General features: G+C 40.1%; 1 protein-coding gene across 1 annotated transcript; it reads left to right on the top strand.

The window, feature by feature from the left end:
• Positions 1 to 420: 420 nt before the first annotated feature.
• LOC145397133 (glutamate receptor-like) lies at positions 421 to 14,612 on the top strand. Its single transcript, XM_080270331.1, has 8 exons — positions 421 to 462; positions 1,107 to 1,272; positions 2,831 to 3,069; positions 3,572 to 3,756; positions 4,083 to 4,319; positions 6,824 to 7,002; positions 8,467 to 8,713; positions 14,472 to 14,612. Exons 2-8 carry the CDS (start codon positions 1,121 to 1,123, stop codon positions 14,610 to 14,612), a joined length of 1,380 nt encoding a protein of 459 aa, XP_080126457.1. The 5' UTR covers positions 421 to 462; positions 1,107 to 1,120.
• The last annotated feature ends 298 nt before the right edge of the window (positions 14,613 to 14,910 follow it).

The raw sequence follows: 14,910 nt of genomic DNA, 5'->3' as shown, positions 1-14,910 counted from the left end.
AGATCTATAGATCCATGTGTGTCTGCAGAACTCGTTGATTTTCACAACCATCGTACCCAAAGAGCCGATAGTTTTTGGGGGGAGGGTGTACAGCCATGTGTAAATATCGATCGATACTTCTCTACCGGTTTTGGCAGTGAGTGGCACTGCATGAATTACTTTTCTGTGAACATAATACTCTTTGAAGCACACAACTAAAGGCATGAGAGGCAACTATACTTTCTGTCATTTAGGAAAATGAAAAGTAAGGAAGGCATGGCACTATCTGACAAAGAAGTTTCGACGAACTTTTGCTCATAACTACATTCCTTATTATCTCTTGGGTTTCTGTGCAAGAAAAAATATGCTGTTGAACAGCAGCAGTCATTCAGTATATATTGAACTGAAATTATACCGACTTTTTTTCATTTCCAGGTGTGGGTGAGCCAAGAGAGTTGCAACAGTTGGTGGTGTACCGCCGCTGTATGTACTGTGACGCTGGACAAGCAGACATTCAATTTCTATTCAAAAGAGATATAAAATCACTGAGAGAACGGACATTTCTTCGGAATGACATCCCTTTGTTCGACTGTATGTATGCTCTAATTCATGGACGCCAAAATCATATAGTGAGAGAATATGGGAGTGAGGACTAGAGTGAGTGGGGAAAGGTCATGTGAAAAAGTTGACTGAATGAAAAACTATATTGAGTGTGAAAATATATGTATACTGTATGTTCGAAAGAGGAGTTAGATTATGTCCAAATGCTACCCACTTTTGAAAATTATAAAATCTGTTATTAAATTATGCCGTAATACATCTCTTCTCAAAATCAGTTTAACTTCAGCAGGAAATATGTATGAAGAGATTTAACAACACAGTAACCTCTCATCATATCCAGTATTGTCATCATTATCATTATATATCTCAGTGTTATGTAGGTAAATAACGTATCATCATCATCATCATCATAAACTATTTACAGCTATAATTCCGGGTAAGGTACTGTAGAGCATCATCACTATTTCCCATTGCTATAAAGGGTATGCCATCTCTCATCATCATCATCATCTTCATTATTCTTTTTTGCTGTTGCTGCACTACGTGAGGTAAATTTTCTTTCACAGATCAGTTCCCTAATATGAACGGTCACGGGATGAAGATAGTGACTGCTCGTTATTTCCCCTACTCTGACTACACTCCGGACACTGATGAACCATACAGCACTGCCACCCTCAAAGACTCCATGGATGCAAGACTCATTAAGGAATTCTCTAAGAAGTTGAATTTCACGTAACGATTTCTTTTATGTATTTGAAAGGAAACTTGACTGTGCTGGTTGTCTACTTGTCTCTCCCTTGTGGGGGTTACACTTCTGTCTCTTGCCATACCAACATTACTGAATTATTGTGACTGGACTGGAGTGATTGAATTTTCCTTAAATTTTCTGAATAATTTTACACCATCTTTATTCTCATTGGCAACTTTTTGACCAGATATTTCATAAAGGATAAAAGGGGTTCAGACAGAGAAAGCATAAATCTTTTTATATCTTCCTGATCTTACAGCCACTTCTGTGCTTTTGTTGCTTTTTACTACATTCCCATGGTAAAATTCCTCTCCTCTTCACTGACTGAAGCGAATATTCCACAACTAATGTATTTCTTTCGTCATCTTTTCAATTAAAATATATGTTTCAGTTTCCTCAAATATATATGAGGTACAGATAATAAAAACGGACATTTATACCCAATACTGAAGTAAGATATACAGCTTTATACACTGCCTTCCCATTCTTTCCTGTTGATCATGTGTCAACCAACAAGAGCCTTGCGGATAATCATTATTTTCACCCATTTCCTTACTGCTGGGTCTTCCTGACATCAGAGAGAAAATCGGTGATAGGTAAATGCTGTGTCGGGATTTATGTTTTTCATCTTTACTCTGCTTAGGGACAGGAAAGTAGGCAAACATTTAAACACATCTGAAAAGGAAAAGTAAACTCTCAGTTCTGAACACTGTTAAACACCCATAACGGGAAAATAATACAGTAACACCTTTCTGCTTTGACAGTAATGCTATTATTGTATTATATACAGTGAAATGCAATCCAACGATACTCCAGTTTTTACTGTGCTTGAAAATAAATTGGGGCTGACTTAAATCGTTGCTTATTCAATTTTATTACATTGGCCTTAGACTGGTGTATGTGGATTGGGAATTGACCCAAGTGATCCGCCGCTTCTCTGTTCTTATCAGGTGGTGTGCTACGGATGATTTGTCTGGAAAAAAAAAAAAAGTAAAATGGAGCTTTTCTCCGTTATGTTAAACACTCATTCTAAAATGTTCTTGAAAAATAAGAACACCAGCGTCTTGACTGCAACTAGAAGGGACCAATATTCACAGTAAATTCCTCACGATATACACAACTATGTAAGAAACAAACAAACAAGAAAGAAAACAAGTCTGACCCGCTTTAGCATATTTGTTTTAATAAATGTGATTCAGTATTATTAGTTTGCACCAAAGCAAAAACAATGCCCTCTTCAATACTTAAGGAAAGAATTACTTAATGTTTATACTGCTACAACAGGTTCTAATGCAATTTTCATCACACTGTTAGTAAAAGGATTGCTGTTCTGTATTTAATCCCTCCCTTGACTTCGAAAAGTTTCTTCTGAGTCGAATAAAGCCGTCTGGAGACAGAGGGAATAAAGTGGAAATGAATTTTTATTCATAATCGAGAAATAAAAATCAGGTTTCATCAACCCCTTATCTTCTGTCGTGCTCTACACATTATATAACTAAAACGTTACCAGGTTAACGGTATTAAATCAGTAGTTTCCTGTAGCTATGTTGTTCGTGAGGAAATAGACCGCTTGTGGGGCAACCTGAAAAATGGGGTGTTCGATGGAATGATGGGCCGACTCCAAAGACACGAGGTGGATTTCGCCACTCCAGTGTCCCCATTACAAGAGCGGCTAGCCATACTGGACTACTTGGGGACTTGCCCATCCGACCGCATGACTGTGCTCTCATTGAAACCCTCTCTTCTACCACAACACCTCGCCCTTGTCAGACCATTCACAGGTAACTATTAAACTCTTTTTTCCACTCCTTTCTTCTATCTCTCGTATATCCGTGTCGTTCATATGCCCATCCATTTGTCTCTGTCTTGCCCTGCTGGTTTGCCTGTGGAGCTGCCTGTTTGAACTGTACTCTCATTTAAGTCAACAAATTTTCCACATCACCTGGAATCATATACGACCATCGGTGAAATGCTGGGTACGATGGAGGGGAGCACATGAGTATGTGTACTTAAATTTTAAAATAAATTAACGACGACATTATTTAGTAACCCATCTGTTGTGAAGAGCTATTCTAATAACTCTCTTTTATCAAGTTTGGTCGTTCGAGCATTGCTGTGTGAACCCGCCCCTGCAACATCGCTTGTTCAGAAATTATGGGTTGCCATTGTCTCCAGTATTTCGTTTTTCTTGTTCCTTCAGTCCAGCAGGCCAACGTTTATGATTCTTTTATTATCATTATTATTATAGTTATTAATACGCAGAAATATCTTCAAAACTGTCAGCCATGGTGTGGTTGGGCATCCTGGTGAGTGTGCTGGTGTGGGCAGGGGTTTTATGGATGCTGCAGAGGTTGTGGGTACATGTGGCGGGAGGTAAGACTGTACAGTTTATCATCACATTCCTGTACGGCTGGGCCATCCTCTTGGAAGAACCACCTAAACACCTTCCTGGTAACGTCTCTGGACAGGTAATTACTTGAATATTGAGAAATTTATAATGCATCATCCCATTCAGGTATCACTGGAAATTCCTGACTCCGATGCTATTTTCCTTTAAGAGACCTTTTATTGTATACAAAGTAAATGGTGATTGTTTCTATGCATTTCACTACAATAGGCTTTCCCCTCAAGTAAAATAGTTTTGAGGTGGCATATTCAAATTAATCTTGAGTCATCGTACTGAACAGGTTAAATGGTGGTATATAATTATGTACAGCTGATGCTTATCATAGTTACAAACTCGTATATAAACGATATTATTATAATGATTGATTTATAATTGGTCGTGATGTAGATGTTGGTTGGTTGGTGGCTGGTGTTCTGCCTCATCATATCAACGGGGTACAAGTCTGCCCTGATCGCTCATCTCACTGTCCAGGGTAAGGATAAGCCGGTGGAGACATTTCAGGACATGGTAAATACCCCAGGCTGGAAATGGGGTGTTGAAGTATGGCTGATGACTGGGGCTCCTCGCCACTACTTGTCAACGCACACTGACCCTACTGTCAAAGCCGTATATGAAGGACTTGAGGCAAGTGAACTAACACATACAGGTATAGTAGGTTACAGGTACAGCGATGAATATCGTTGCACTCACCACAAAAAGCAATTAGATAGTGAACAGGTCTTCTGAAGCTCAACTATGCAATCTTAAAGCTCAGCAACCTATTCGGAAAAATATTTGTGAAAAGTGGTACAATAATATTGTCCATAACTAAACAAATAAACCTTCATTCAGAAGGCGTACATTTTTTAGTCAAATAATCACCGACCTCTTCATCACCTTAATCCAATCAGGTAAATTTGGTCATATTTACTGCATTCTTTCTACGTCCAGTGATATTATACACCGTTCGTACTCTGAAGGTTAGATATTACCATCATGGCATTCCATATTATCACATTATGATCCCATTGAGACAGTTGTATATAAAGGATTTCAGGTATGTGAACTGCACTTATCGAGAACTCACATACCCGGTTACTCAGAAATTTGTCATAAAACATGCTGAAATTAAAAGATTGGAATTAGTCTTTGGTAGCAGAAGTTAGTTTCTTATGTTAAGCTGGTTTCTTTGTTTCATAGTGCCGTAGACTATTTAGCAATATGCAATATATATATATATATATATATATATATATATATATATATATATATATATATATATATATATATATATATATATATATATATATATATATATATATATAAGCAACGTTGGGTCTGGTTAGTACTTGGATGGGTGACCGCCTGGGAACACCAGATGCTGTTGGCATCCCTACGTGTCAAGTGGGGTTGGTGGAGGATTAGTGCCCCTCCCTGTAAAACAATTAACTCTAAGCCCTTGGCCACCCCGTCTGGGATACATGGCGTCTGGCTATGATATATATATATATATATATATATATATATATATATATATATATATATATATATATATATATATATATATATATATATATATATATATATATATATATATATATATATACATTGTAACGCCAGTATGGAAGGTATGTACATTTGCGTCCGTAACATCTTTGTCAACCAGAGGTGGAAAGTATCGATAAGCAAAATGGAAGATGCATTTTATTAATTATAATACAACTGTCAGCGCAAAACATCTGACCCTTCTTCAGCCAAAGCTCGTCCATCAGTACCATAGTGTTACAGGCGTCAAGTGCAAGGAGTGTAACACCGAAGAAGCAGTAAACACCCCCATGCTATGCAGACTATGGCAGGGGGTGGTCGTAGCTGCGTAGACCTATAAGTGGATAGTGCAAGTGGATATCTACTGTAGTGTTCGCAGCTCGTAGACCGTAGAGCGAGAAGCATGTGTCGACTGCCTGAATTCTGGTCAGGAACTGTCTCACCACAAATCACTTCCCTGGTGATAACTGCTCACCAATTCCGAACCATATTGAACGAACCTGCTTCACTGCTTAAGATCATGTCACCACACAACTCTGAAATTGGCGTTTAGATCACAGTACTATTTAATAGACACCATTCCACCCATATAGGAGGGTAAGCTGTTATCCAGACGGTTTCCAGCACAAACTTTCACCGATGTAGCCATCAGTACTCACTCATTATTTTGGTAAGGTTAACTGTTGCTTAACGAGTCAAGTGATGAATAATGAAATTTTAAGTACGTCATACGGCCTCCATCAGTTGATTAGAAATCTATGGCGTTAGGAAAAATACAGTGATTTGATGGAGCGTGTAAACAAACTGTTTACGAGAAAAAGTGAGTCAGTGAGCTTTTCAGAGCATTATTTATATGCTTTTAAAAAAGGATGATACGGCATGAAAATGAACGTACCTAAGGTGGCTAATAACGTACCATGTATTAAGAGACTAACTTCAATGACCTACTTGTTGTAAAATATACTATTTCAATTAGGGGAGTTGAATATTCAACAATAATGCTAAAACTATGTGTTGAAAAATACTGAGATATAGCTGGACGAAACATGTAAACGTACTTCTGAGTATCCACAGATTTCCACACTTAATAACCAATCCCTCCTATACTCTCTTTTCAAAGATACGTAGGTCCATGTGTGTGTGTGTGTGTGTGTGTGTGTGTGTGTGTGTGTGTGTGTGTGTGTGTGTGTGTGTGTGTGTGTGTGTGTGTGTGTGTGTGTGTGTGTGTTAAGGCTAACTATCGATTCAAACTGCTGTGAAATCACCTATTTCTGCAAATTTCATGGTACTAGTTTAAGCGCTGGGGACCGTCAAGACGATAGCTTGCAGTCCTGTAGCCTACGTGTGGGACGGGCTCGCTAAACTTTATATCTGGTAAACAAAATTTCATCGACGTGTTTGTACAACAGCTTTGGATTAACACTGACCCTTTTCAGGTGTATAGATGAAGTCTGAACACCACGCTAAGTATACAACGCACCTTCAGTCTTTATTTATACATTAGGCGGACCATATCCAATCGAAACTGATATATCATCAGTTCTCACAGTTTCAATACAAGGTTAAAATTCTTACATTTTAAACTGTATGTTACTTTCTTCCAGTACACCAGCTACAATGATGCTATAGAGAAGGTGTCAAGAGGAGGCTACTCACTAGTCACCATGCAAAATTATATCACTATTATCATCGAGTCCCAGTACACTGATGAACGTGGTCGCACTCCCTACCACCTCAGCAAAAAGCCCATAACTATAACGGCAACATATGGATGGGGACTGAGGTAAGTGACTTGGTTGTGGTCCCTTATAAATTCCTTGGTACACACACAGCAGGGGAAGCGTTCGGCAAGCGCCATTTAAACGGGCTTAGGAGAGCTCCGAGCGCGTCATTACCTGGGTTGGTCAAATGAGAGAGAGAGAGAGAGAGAGAGAGAGAGAGTCAGTTATCCTCCGATTTTAGCCAAATCTGATGGAAGGCAATGACTAACCCTCTTATTTTTTAGAACGGTGGGCTAAATATCAAAAGCCACAGGGCTAGGGGCAAATTCTTACCTAACAAGATCAAGTTAATCAGTGTTGGTCTGTTTTAGGGCAATTTCTGGAAGGACTGAATAAAAGGCAGAACTAAGAGTATACTTGGAAACACTCGAAGGTCAAGGTGGCTAGGGAAGATCAAATTTCAGCGTTTGTGTGTGTCAAAAAATTTACAAACTGGTTAGGTTTGATTTCAACAGAGCTTGATGGAAGGGTTGAGAGGGGGTTGAAATGTTTTGAAGAATAGGTCAAAGGTCACATGACAATTTCAACAAAGTTTTTCACAGAATTATATCAAACTTTCTGAAGGGTTTAGCGAAAGAGGATTGTTTAAAAAATTTTATTTTGAAAATAATCAAATGTCAAGGCAACATGGAGAGGTCAAAAGTAGACATAATGTCACCTTAAATTTTGATAAGATTTACAGATATTTTGGGAAGAAGGTTCAGTGTGGAGGAATAATGTAGAGATTCGATTTTCAGAACAATCAGAAAAGGTCAAGATCACTGGGCAAGGTCATATGTTCGGCCTTGTTACTAAAATGGCTTTGATTCAGTTTCAAGTAAACTTGATTAAAGGACTGAGGGTCAGTGAAAGGTGAAGATATTTAAATTTGAGAATAACTTAACAAATATCAAAATTACAGGCAAGATCAGCTCACAATCTTGATACAATTTAGGCGAAATTTGATAGAAGGGTTAAGGCTAGAGGACAACTGAAGCAAGCAGAATTTGAGAGAAATCGGTCGAAGGTCATAGTCACAGGACAAAATCAAGTGTTCGGCCACTGGAACAACTGACGGATGTGGGTACTATACTCTGAGTGCTCCTTGTTTTCTATATCTATGCTCCCACCAGTTTGTTTTATTCTACTCATGACGGGGCTGCACAGCAGATGTGAAAGCGTTAATGAAGGGTATATCAAACGCTTTCAAGTTCGGAAAGTCTTCCGTAAGCTTAATAAAAAAGTCTGCTATAATCAAGACTAAAAGAAAAAGCACTCCATCGAGCTGATGCAGTAAATATGATTATCATAACTGTGATGATTTAAATGATGATGATTAAGATATGACAGTCAGTTAAGAGACAGGTGATAATAATTTATATAATGATGCCAGCAATATTTAATATCATGTTTATGCTGTTAGTATATATAACTCTGCTACTTCTGATGATAGAAGGGAAAGTCTCATTCCTTACCACAATCCCCAGAAAAGGGTCGCCGTTTTACCATCGTTTTATACAACTTATTCACCGCCTGGAGGACGCTGGGATAGTACAGCTGTGGCTCAAGCAGGTTAATGCAGGCAGAGTCAGGGAGAACAGAGCGATTTCCAGACAGAATGCTCAGAGTACGACAACATTACATTTTGAGGTAACTATCCCAGTCCTACAGGCAACGGTTCTCAAATCAGAGGAATTCCTCATGGAAGTAAATCTGAACATTCCAGGGGGCGAGGTGAGAATCTTCCACAGGAATATCCTAAAATATCTAACAACATCTCTCGGGATTTATTAGAGGAAGATAATATAAACTTACAAAATTCCCTTCCGAGAGATTAGGTATGCTAAGCAGACACAGTGTATTCTTTAACCCCATTCAGCAGTTGAATCTCTAAATACTGTAGGTTATATTTGTCCCTGTGTCCAGTACTACTCTCATGTGTGTATGGGGGTGGGTTCCCCATATGCACGTCTTTTCAACAATGTGGAATCAAAGGCTTTTCATCCCATTAGCTCTCCTCCTCTTACTGACTCCCTTCAGCCTTCTTCACTGCACTGTTGCATCTCATCTCTTTTTTCTGTCACTGTTTCAACAGTCATTGATCTATTGAATTTTCTGCTTTTTGATTGCATTAAGGTGGGTGCATTGCACTCATCTAGTACCAAACACTCACTCATTTTTTGTCTAAGTCTCTAATGCAAGAGTTAACCGATACTTTCAGTCCTTCATGTATGCAACAGACCAGCGATGGAACTGTCTTCCTCTGTCTGTGTATTTCCATCTGCCTATGATCACCAGTCTTTTAAACATAATGTGTCCAGTCATCTCGAAAAGAGCAGATCTTGATTTGGGTTCATTAATTTTCAAGACGGGTTTCTAACATTTAGTTCCTTCTTTCTTACATAAAATGTTACCTTTCCAATGTGCTGTTGGTTATAACTTTTACAGATTGACAAGTGCTTTTCTAGGCTTTTAGTGTTTTTTTCAGTAGGTTCAGAATATTGGTCCTTTAATAAGTTTATCATGCAACAAAAATGCACATACAATTATACTCGCTAAGCATTGTAAAAATCTCCTTAATTCCAGTAGATTTCTAGAGCTTGGGGAGGGGAGCAATAAGGTTTTCTAGCAAAAGTGGGAAATGACCAGGAATAGTTTGGGAGCCTTTGCAATAAACAAATCATACAGAATATGTTTTGCTTTGACTAGCACAAACTCTGACGGCAATATCACAGGCGATGTTGATCAACCACAGTCTTGCCGAACAGACTCATGAAGCGCAGGCAAGCAACCGCCTTTGCAGGTCCGTCTCGTGCAGTGAATTAAGACAGTGGTGTTATATCACTGATGGTACTAAGACATTCATACTCATAACACTATAAGCATTTTGTATGCACTCTTACTCAATGTCTTCAGAACCACCATAATCACAAAATGATGTAATGATAGGATGCAGTATGGCTGTCATCATAAGCTTAACTTAGTTTTATGTCCGCCTACCCTAATGCATTACACCAACAAGACCATAAACATAGCATGTATTATATTTTTGTACTCATCTGGCAAAACGCGAGTCATTCAGCTTCAAACATACAGGTTCTGTCCACCCTAAAAGTATCCAAACCCTGTAAATACCTGTATTTTAAAATTATATATTTTGATGTCCATGCCTCGTAAATACAATACCTGTCTGACTGGAAATCATTGAAGAGAATATAAATAATGTCAGGTCAACTCTTGCATGCATAATTGTTTATTCTTTAGTCGGGATGGATTTCCTGTCGGGAAACTTCATAAAATGACCTTCAGAAACCAATTCATTTTATACACCTCACACAAAAAGAGTACGTCTGTGCTGAGATATCACTCGAGGACTATTAATGCTAGTTATGTGTTGAAAACTGTGGACATGTTTCAGTATTTGGAAATTTAGATTTTCTCTTCTGAACACAGTCAAACGGATTATATATAAAAAAAAAAAAAACTCCATATCAAGATTTGTATAACCCAATCAGCTTTTAATGTGATTTTCCCGTCACGTAAGACGAGAATCTTAATATTGTAAGGGTATGATTGGCAGCTCTCTAATTTATGCAATGTTTCAGTATTTTGAACGGTAAATGCATGTATAATTCTAGTTCTGGGATAAGTGAATCATAATCACTAGCCCGACGCCCTAATCCCGCAAAGGGTGGCCGCAGACAAAACGCCTCCAAGTCGCTCTGTCACCCACCATTTGCCTACCCTCCCAGCAACTCACTCCCCCCTCCCTCATATACCTCTCAACTCCATCCCTCCACCTCATCCTCGGTCTTCCCCTCCCTCTTCCTCCCTCCACTTCACTTACATACACCCTCGTAGTTTTTCATTCTCCATTCTCTCCACATGTCCAAACCACATGAGTGTATTTCTCCTAATCTTCTCAACCACATCCACTTCCACCTCATAACGTTCCTTCACTTCTTCATTCGTCAACCTATCCCCCCATGTCACCCCACATGCTCCTCTCAAGTAACTCATTTCCACTGCTCTCACTCTTGACTTGTTCCCCTCTAGCAAAGTCCAAGCCTCGCTTCCATAAGTCAGGGTAGGGATCACAATACTATCATGCAGCGACTTCTTAACTTCCTTACTTACCTCCCTATTTCTCATCACTGCTTTCAGTGAACCAACAACCTTCCTTCCCTGCTGTACTCTTTCAAGCACATTATCCCCAAAAGTTCCATCGTTCCTCATCACACTACCCAAGTACTTGAAAGCACTCACATTCTCCATATCCTCACCAGCCAACCTCACTGTACATTCTGTGACTTCATTCCTCTCAAACACCATAACTTTACTCATGTTTACATTAACTTTCGGATTTCTCTTCCTACACACTCTCCCAGATTCATTCACCAAATCTTGCAACTCCCATTCATCTTCGCTCAAGAATACTGTATCATCAGCAAACAGCAACACCGGAATCTTCCACATCTCACCCTCATTCATTAGAGCCACCCCCACATCCACTGCCCTACCCTGCACCTCCTTTACAACCCATACATGTATATATTAAACAGCCATGGAGACATCACTCAACCCTGTTTCAGTCCCACACTGAGATAAAAGAACTCACTCAGCTCACCATCCACTCGCACTTTAACCCTAGCTCCTTCGTAAATACTCTTCACAGCATCCAGCAATTTCCCCTCCACTTCATATATTCTTAATACCTTCCACATACCTTGCCAATCTATTCTGTCATAAGCCTTCTCCAAATCCATGAAGGCAGCACACACTTTCTTTTCCTTCTCTTAATACTTCTCCACTAAACATCTTAGAACAAATATCTGATCTACACACACTTTTCCTTTCCTAAATCCCCCTTGTTCTTCTCCAACTAGCTCCTCCGTTATATGCCTAACCCTATCAATGAGTATTCTACCATGTATTTTTCCAGTCACACTAAGAAGGCAAATACCCTTATGGTTACCACTTACTTCTCTCTCCCCTTTTCCTTTGTATAAAGGAACAATTATACCTGATTTCCAGTCCTCTGGATCCCTTCCCTCTTCCCAAGCCAATCTACACAATTTCCATATCCACTCCACAACAATCTCATCCCCATACCTCAGTATCACACCACACACTCCATCAATTCCTGGGGCCTTTCCCATCATGATCATCATTGCTTCCACTGCTTCCGCCCTACTGATCTCTTCCTCCCTTCTCTCACCTCTTCTTCCCCTAGCCATTCCCCAACCATTTATACTCGCACCGCTCTCACTCTCTACATTCAACAAATCCTCACAGTGCTCCTTCAATTTCTTCAATTTCTCCCTCTTCTCCACCAACAGTCTGTTATTCCTATCTTTCACTCCCCTACTAATCCCCTCCTTTCACACTGCCTTACTTTCTTTACCTCCTTCCAAACAGCTTCTTACTCTCCCTCCATTTCACACTCAGATTCCTCCCAATCTCTTCATCCACCTTTTTCTTACTCTCCATCACCAATCACCTCACCTCCCTTCTCCTGCTCACATATACCTCTCTTTTCTCTCTCTCATCTTCTCCCCTACCTCTACTCGCTAGTCATTCACTATATGCCTTCTTCTTTTGTTCCACACCTCATTTCACCTCATCATTCCACCAAGCTCTCCCTTGCACACCCCTGCATCTCCTCCTCACTCCACAAACCACCTCACACGCTGCGCCTATCTCTTCCGTGAATATCTTACATACAGCTTCCACCTCTTCCATCTGCTCTAACTCATACCTTCCCAATCCTTCTTCCACTATGCTCTTATACTCTGTCATTTTCTCACTATCTTGCAACTTCTCCACTCTTCTCACAGGAGCTGTTTCCTCCTGTCTTCCCCTTCGTCTCATCACCCACTTTCCTTGCAGTCTTACCTTTGCCATCACTAAGTGATGGTCTGAGATTCCATTTCCCCACCCTTTCCACACTCTTGCATCCAACACTTGCCTTCTCATTCGCTCATCCACACACACGTAGTCTATCACTGCATTTCGTTCCACAAGTTCACCATCCATCCTCCTCATGACTCTTTGTGTATACCTGTGGATCATCTTATGCCGAAAGTAGGTGTTGGCTATTGCCAACCCCTTAACAGCACATATGGCCACCAAAGCACTACCATTCCCATCTACTTCAGTTGGTACACCCCACTGACCAACCACTCTATCCACTCGTACATTCCCCACTTTGCCATTCATGCCTCCAATCAAAAACAATCTCTCGCTCCTCTCAAACTTGTCCATACATGCTTCTACACTTGCCCAAATCTTATCTTTCACTCTTGCCACTCGGTCCTCTGTTGGCACATACGCACATACAATTGCCCACGCTTGTATACCTACTTTCATCCTCACCCATACAATTCTTGCACCCACTGTTCCATATTCTCTTATATTCTCCTTCCACTTCTTGCTTACCATCAGACATACTCCCTTTCTTGCCCTCTCATTCTTATTAACTCTCGCACATATACCTAAACCATATTCCCATTCTCTCACCCTTTCACCTTACCATTTAGTTTCAGTCAGTCCACATATATCCATTTTTTTTTTTTTATGTGACGAAGAAGAAACCAAAGGCCGCGAGCCCGTAAACTTGCTCCTTCCAAGAGGAAAACAAAATTCAAGAGAGAGCCAAATTCAAGATCCGATCATTGCGAGATGCCTGGACACACTGCGTTTGAAAGACTGGAGATCATAGGCAGCTTGCATCCTGAAGCACCTGAACAATCTCTCTCTATTTGACTTCATCATTCACTCCTCTCAGATTCCATGTCCCCACCCTCAGAATGTCCTTTGTCTGTTCCTTTGTCGTCAACGTATGGTCCGTCCTGGTCCGAGGCGCTTTATTTGCTTGTTTAGTTAGTTCTTTTTACGGGGTGGGGCACTAACCCACCACCAACCCTTTAAGTCGCCTCATACGACAGGCAGGGATACTGGGGGAGTATTCTTGAAACCCCCCTATCCCGAGGGGGAAGGTTTTTTTTTTTGTAACACTGAAGCTTGCGTGATTCTAATTCCATATTCTCTAAAGCCAGGTTAACAGCCACTACTTTAAAGCACTTATGTAACCTTGGACTGTTAACTTATCCTACCATTTAAGCTTTCCTTACGATTCACCAGACAGTCGCGACCCAGTTTGAGATCCCTCTGCTATATAGCTTGAAGAGGAAAATAACAGAAAGAAAACAATGCACGACAGACACTGGTAACCTGACTAAACCATCCCTGAGACACTTGCAAGTCACCAGCTTGTGGCAAGGAATGTTTAATACAGGGACCATTCTCTCTCTCTCTCTCTCTCTCTCTCTCTCTCTCTCTCTCTCTCTCTCTCTCCGGAGACTGGCATTCGGCAAGTTTTATCAATAAAACTGATAGATTTTGCCATTGCCTTAAGCTTAGTGTACATTTTCCTATAGTTATGTGTTGCCCAGTAACTCAGATTTGGATACTAATCTTCTGCTCATTTCAGGAGAGTAAAGAGATACCCCTGGGCCTCAACCATATGCAGGGCGCCTTCTACCTACTCTTCATTATCAGTGTCTTGGCCTCCTTCACGATGCTTATGGAAATCATCACCTACTCCCACTCCACGAAGAAATCGAAGCGTTAACCTTTTCATAATGATGACGTGGGTTAATAGTGTACCCTTGCAGCCTCCAGACTTTTATTTATTGTACAGTATTTAATGGTGCTTTACATCGAGTACGAATGGTTTCCTTAATTTCAACAGATTGGTTACAAGATAATATACAAATATTACGTTATCGAGGGGCAGGAGTTATTTTTTTTCACTATGATGACATTTTCAGTTTGTTCTTCTTCTATCAAGGCGATTCTCTTCAACTACTGGGAAACCTCTCGTATGTAATCAGTTACTGAATGTCACGAATCAATTCGCGACATTTCCT

This window comes from Coenobita brevimanus, chromosome 40 (genome assembly GCF_032717465.1).
Source record: "Coenobita brevimanus isolate Jiangsu-jjx chromosome 40, ASM3271746v2, whole genome shotgun sequence".
In the NCBI taxonomy this organism is placed as follows: Eukaryota; Metazoa; Arthropoda; class Malacostraca; order Decapoda; family Coenobitidae; genus Coenobita; species Coenobita brevimanus.
The sequence above is the reverse complement of the archived record's forward strand: the minus strand, read 5'-3'. Positions and strand labels throughout refer to the sequence as shown.

Bases quoted from the DNA above. Each gene is read 5' to 3' on its own strand.
- LOC145397133 (XM_080270331.1), top strand. From the start codon at position 1,121: ATGAACGGTCACGGGATGAAGATAGTGACTGCTCGTTATTTCCCCTAC. The intron at 3,070-3,571 runs GTAACTATTAAA...CAAAACTGTCAG, and splicing joins CCTTGTCAGACCATTCACAG to CCATGGTGTGGTTGGGCATC. The intron at 8,714-14,471 runs GTGAGAATCTTC...TGCTCATTTCAG, and splicing joins TGAACATTCCAGGGGGCGAG to GAGAGTAAAGAGATACCCCT.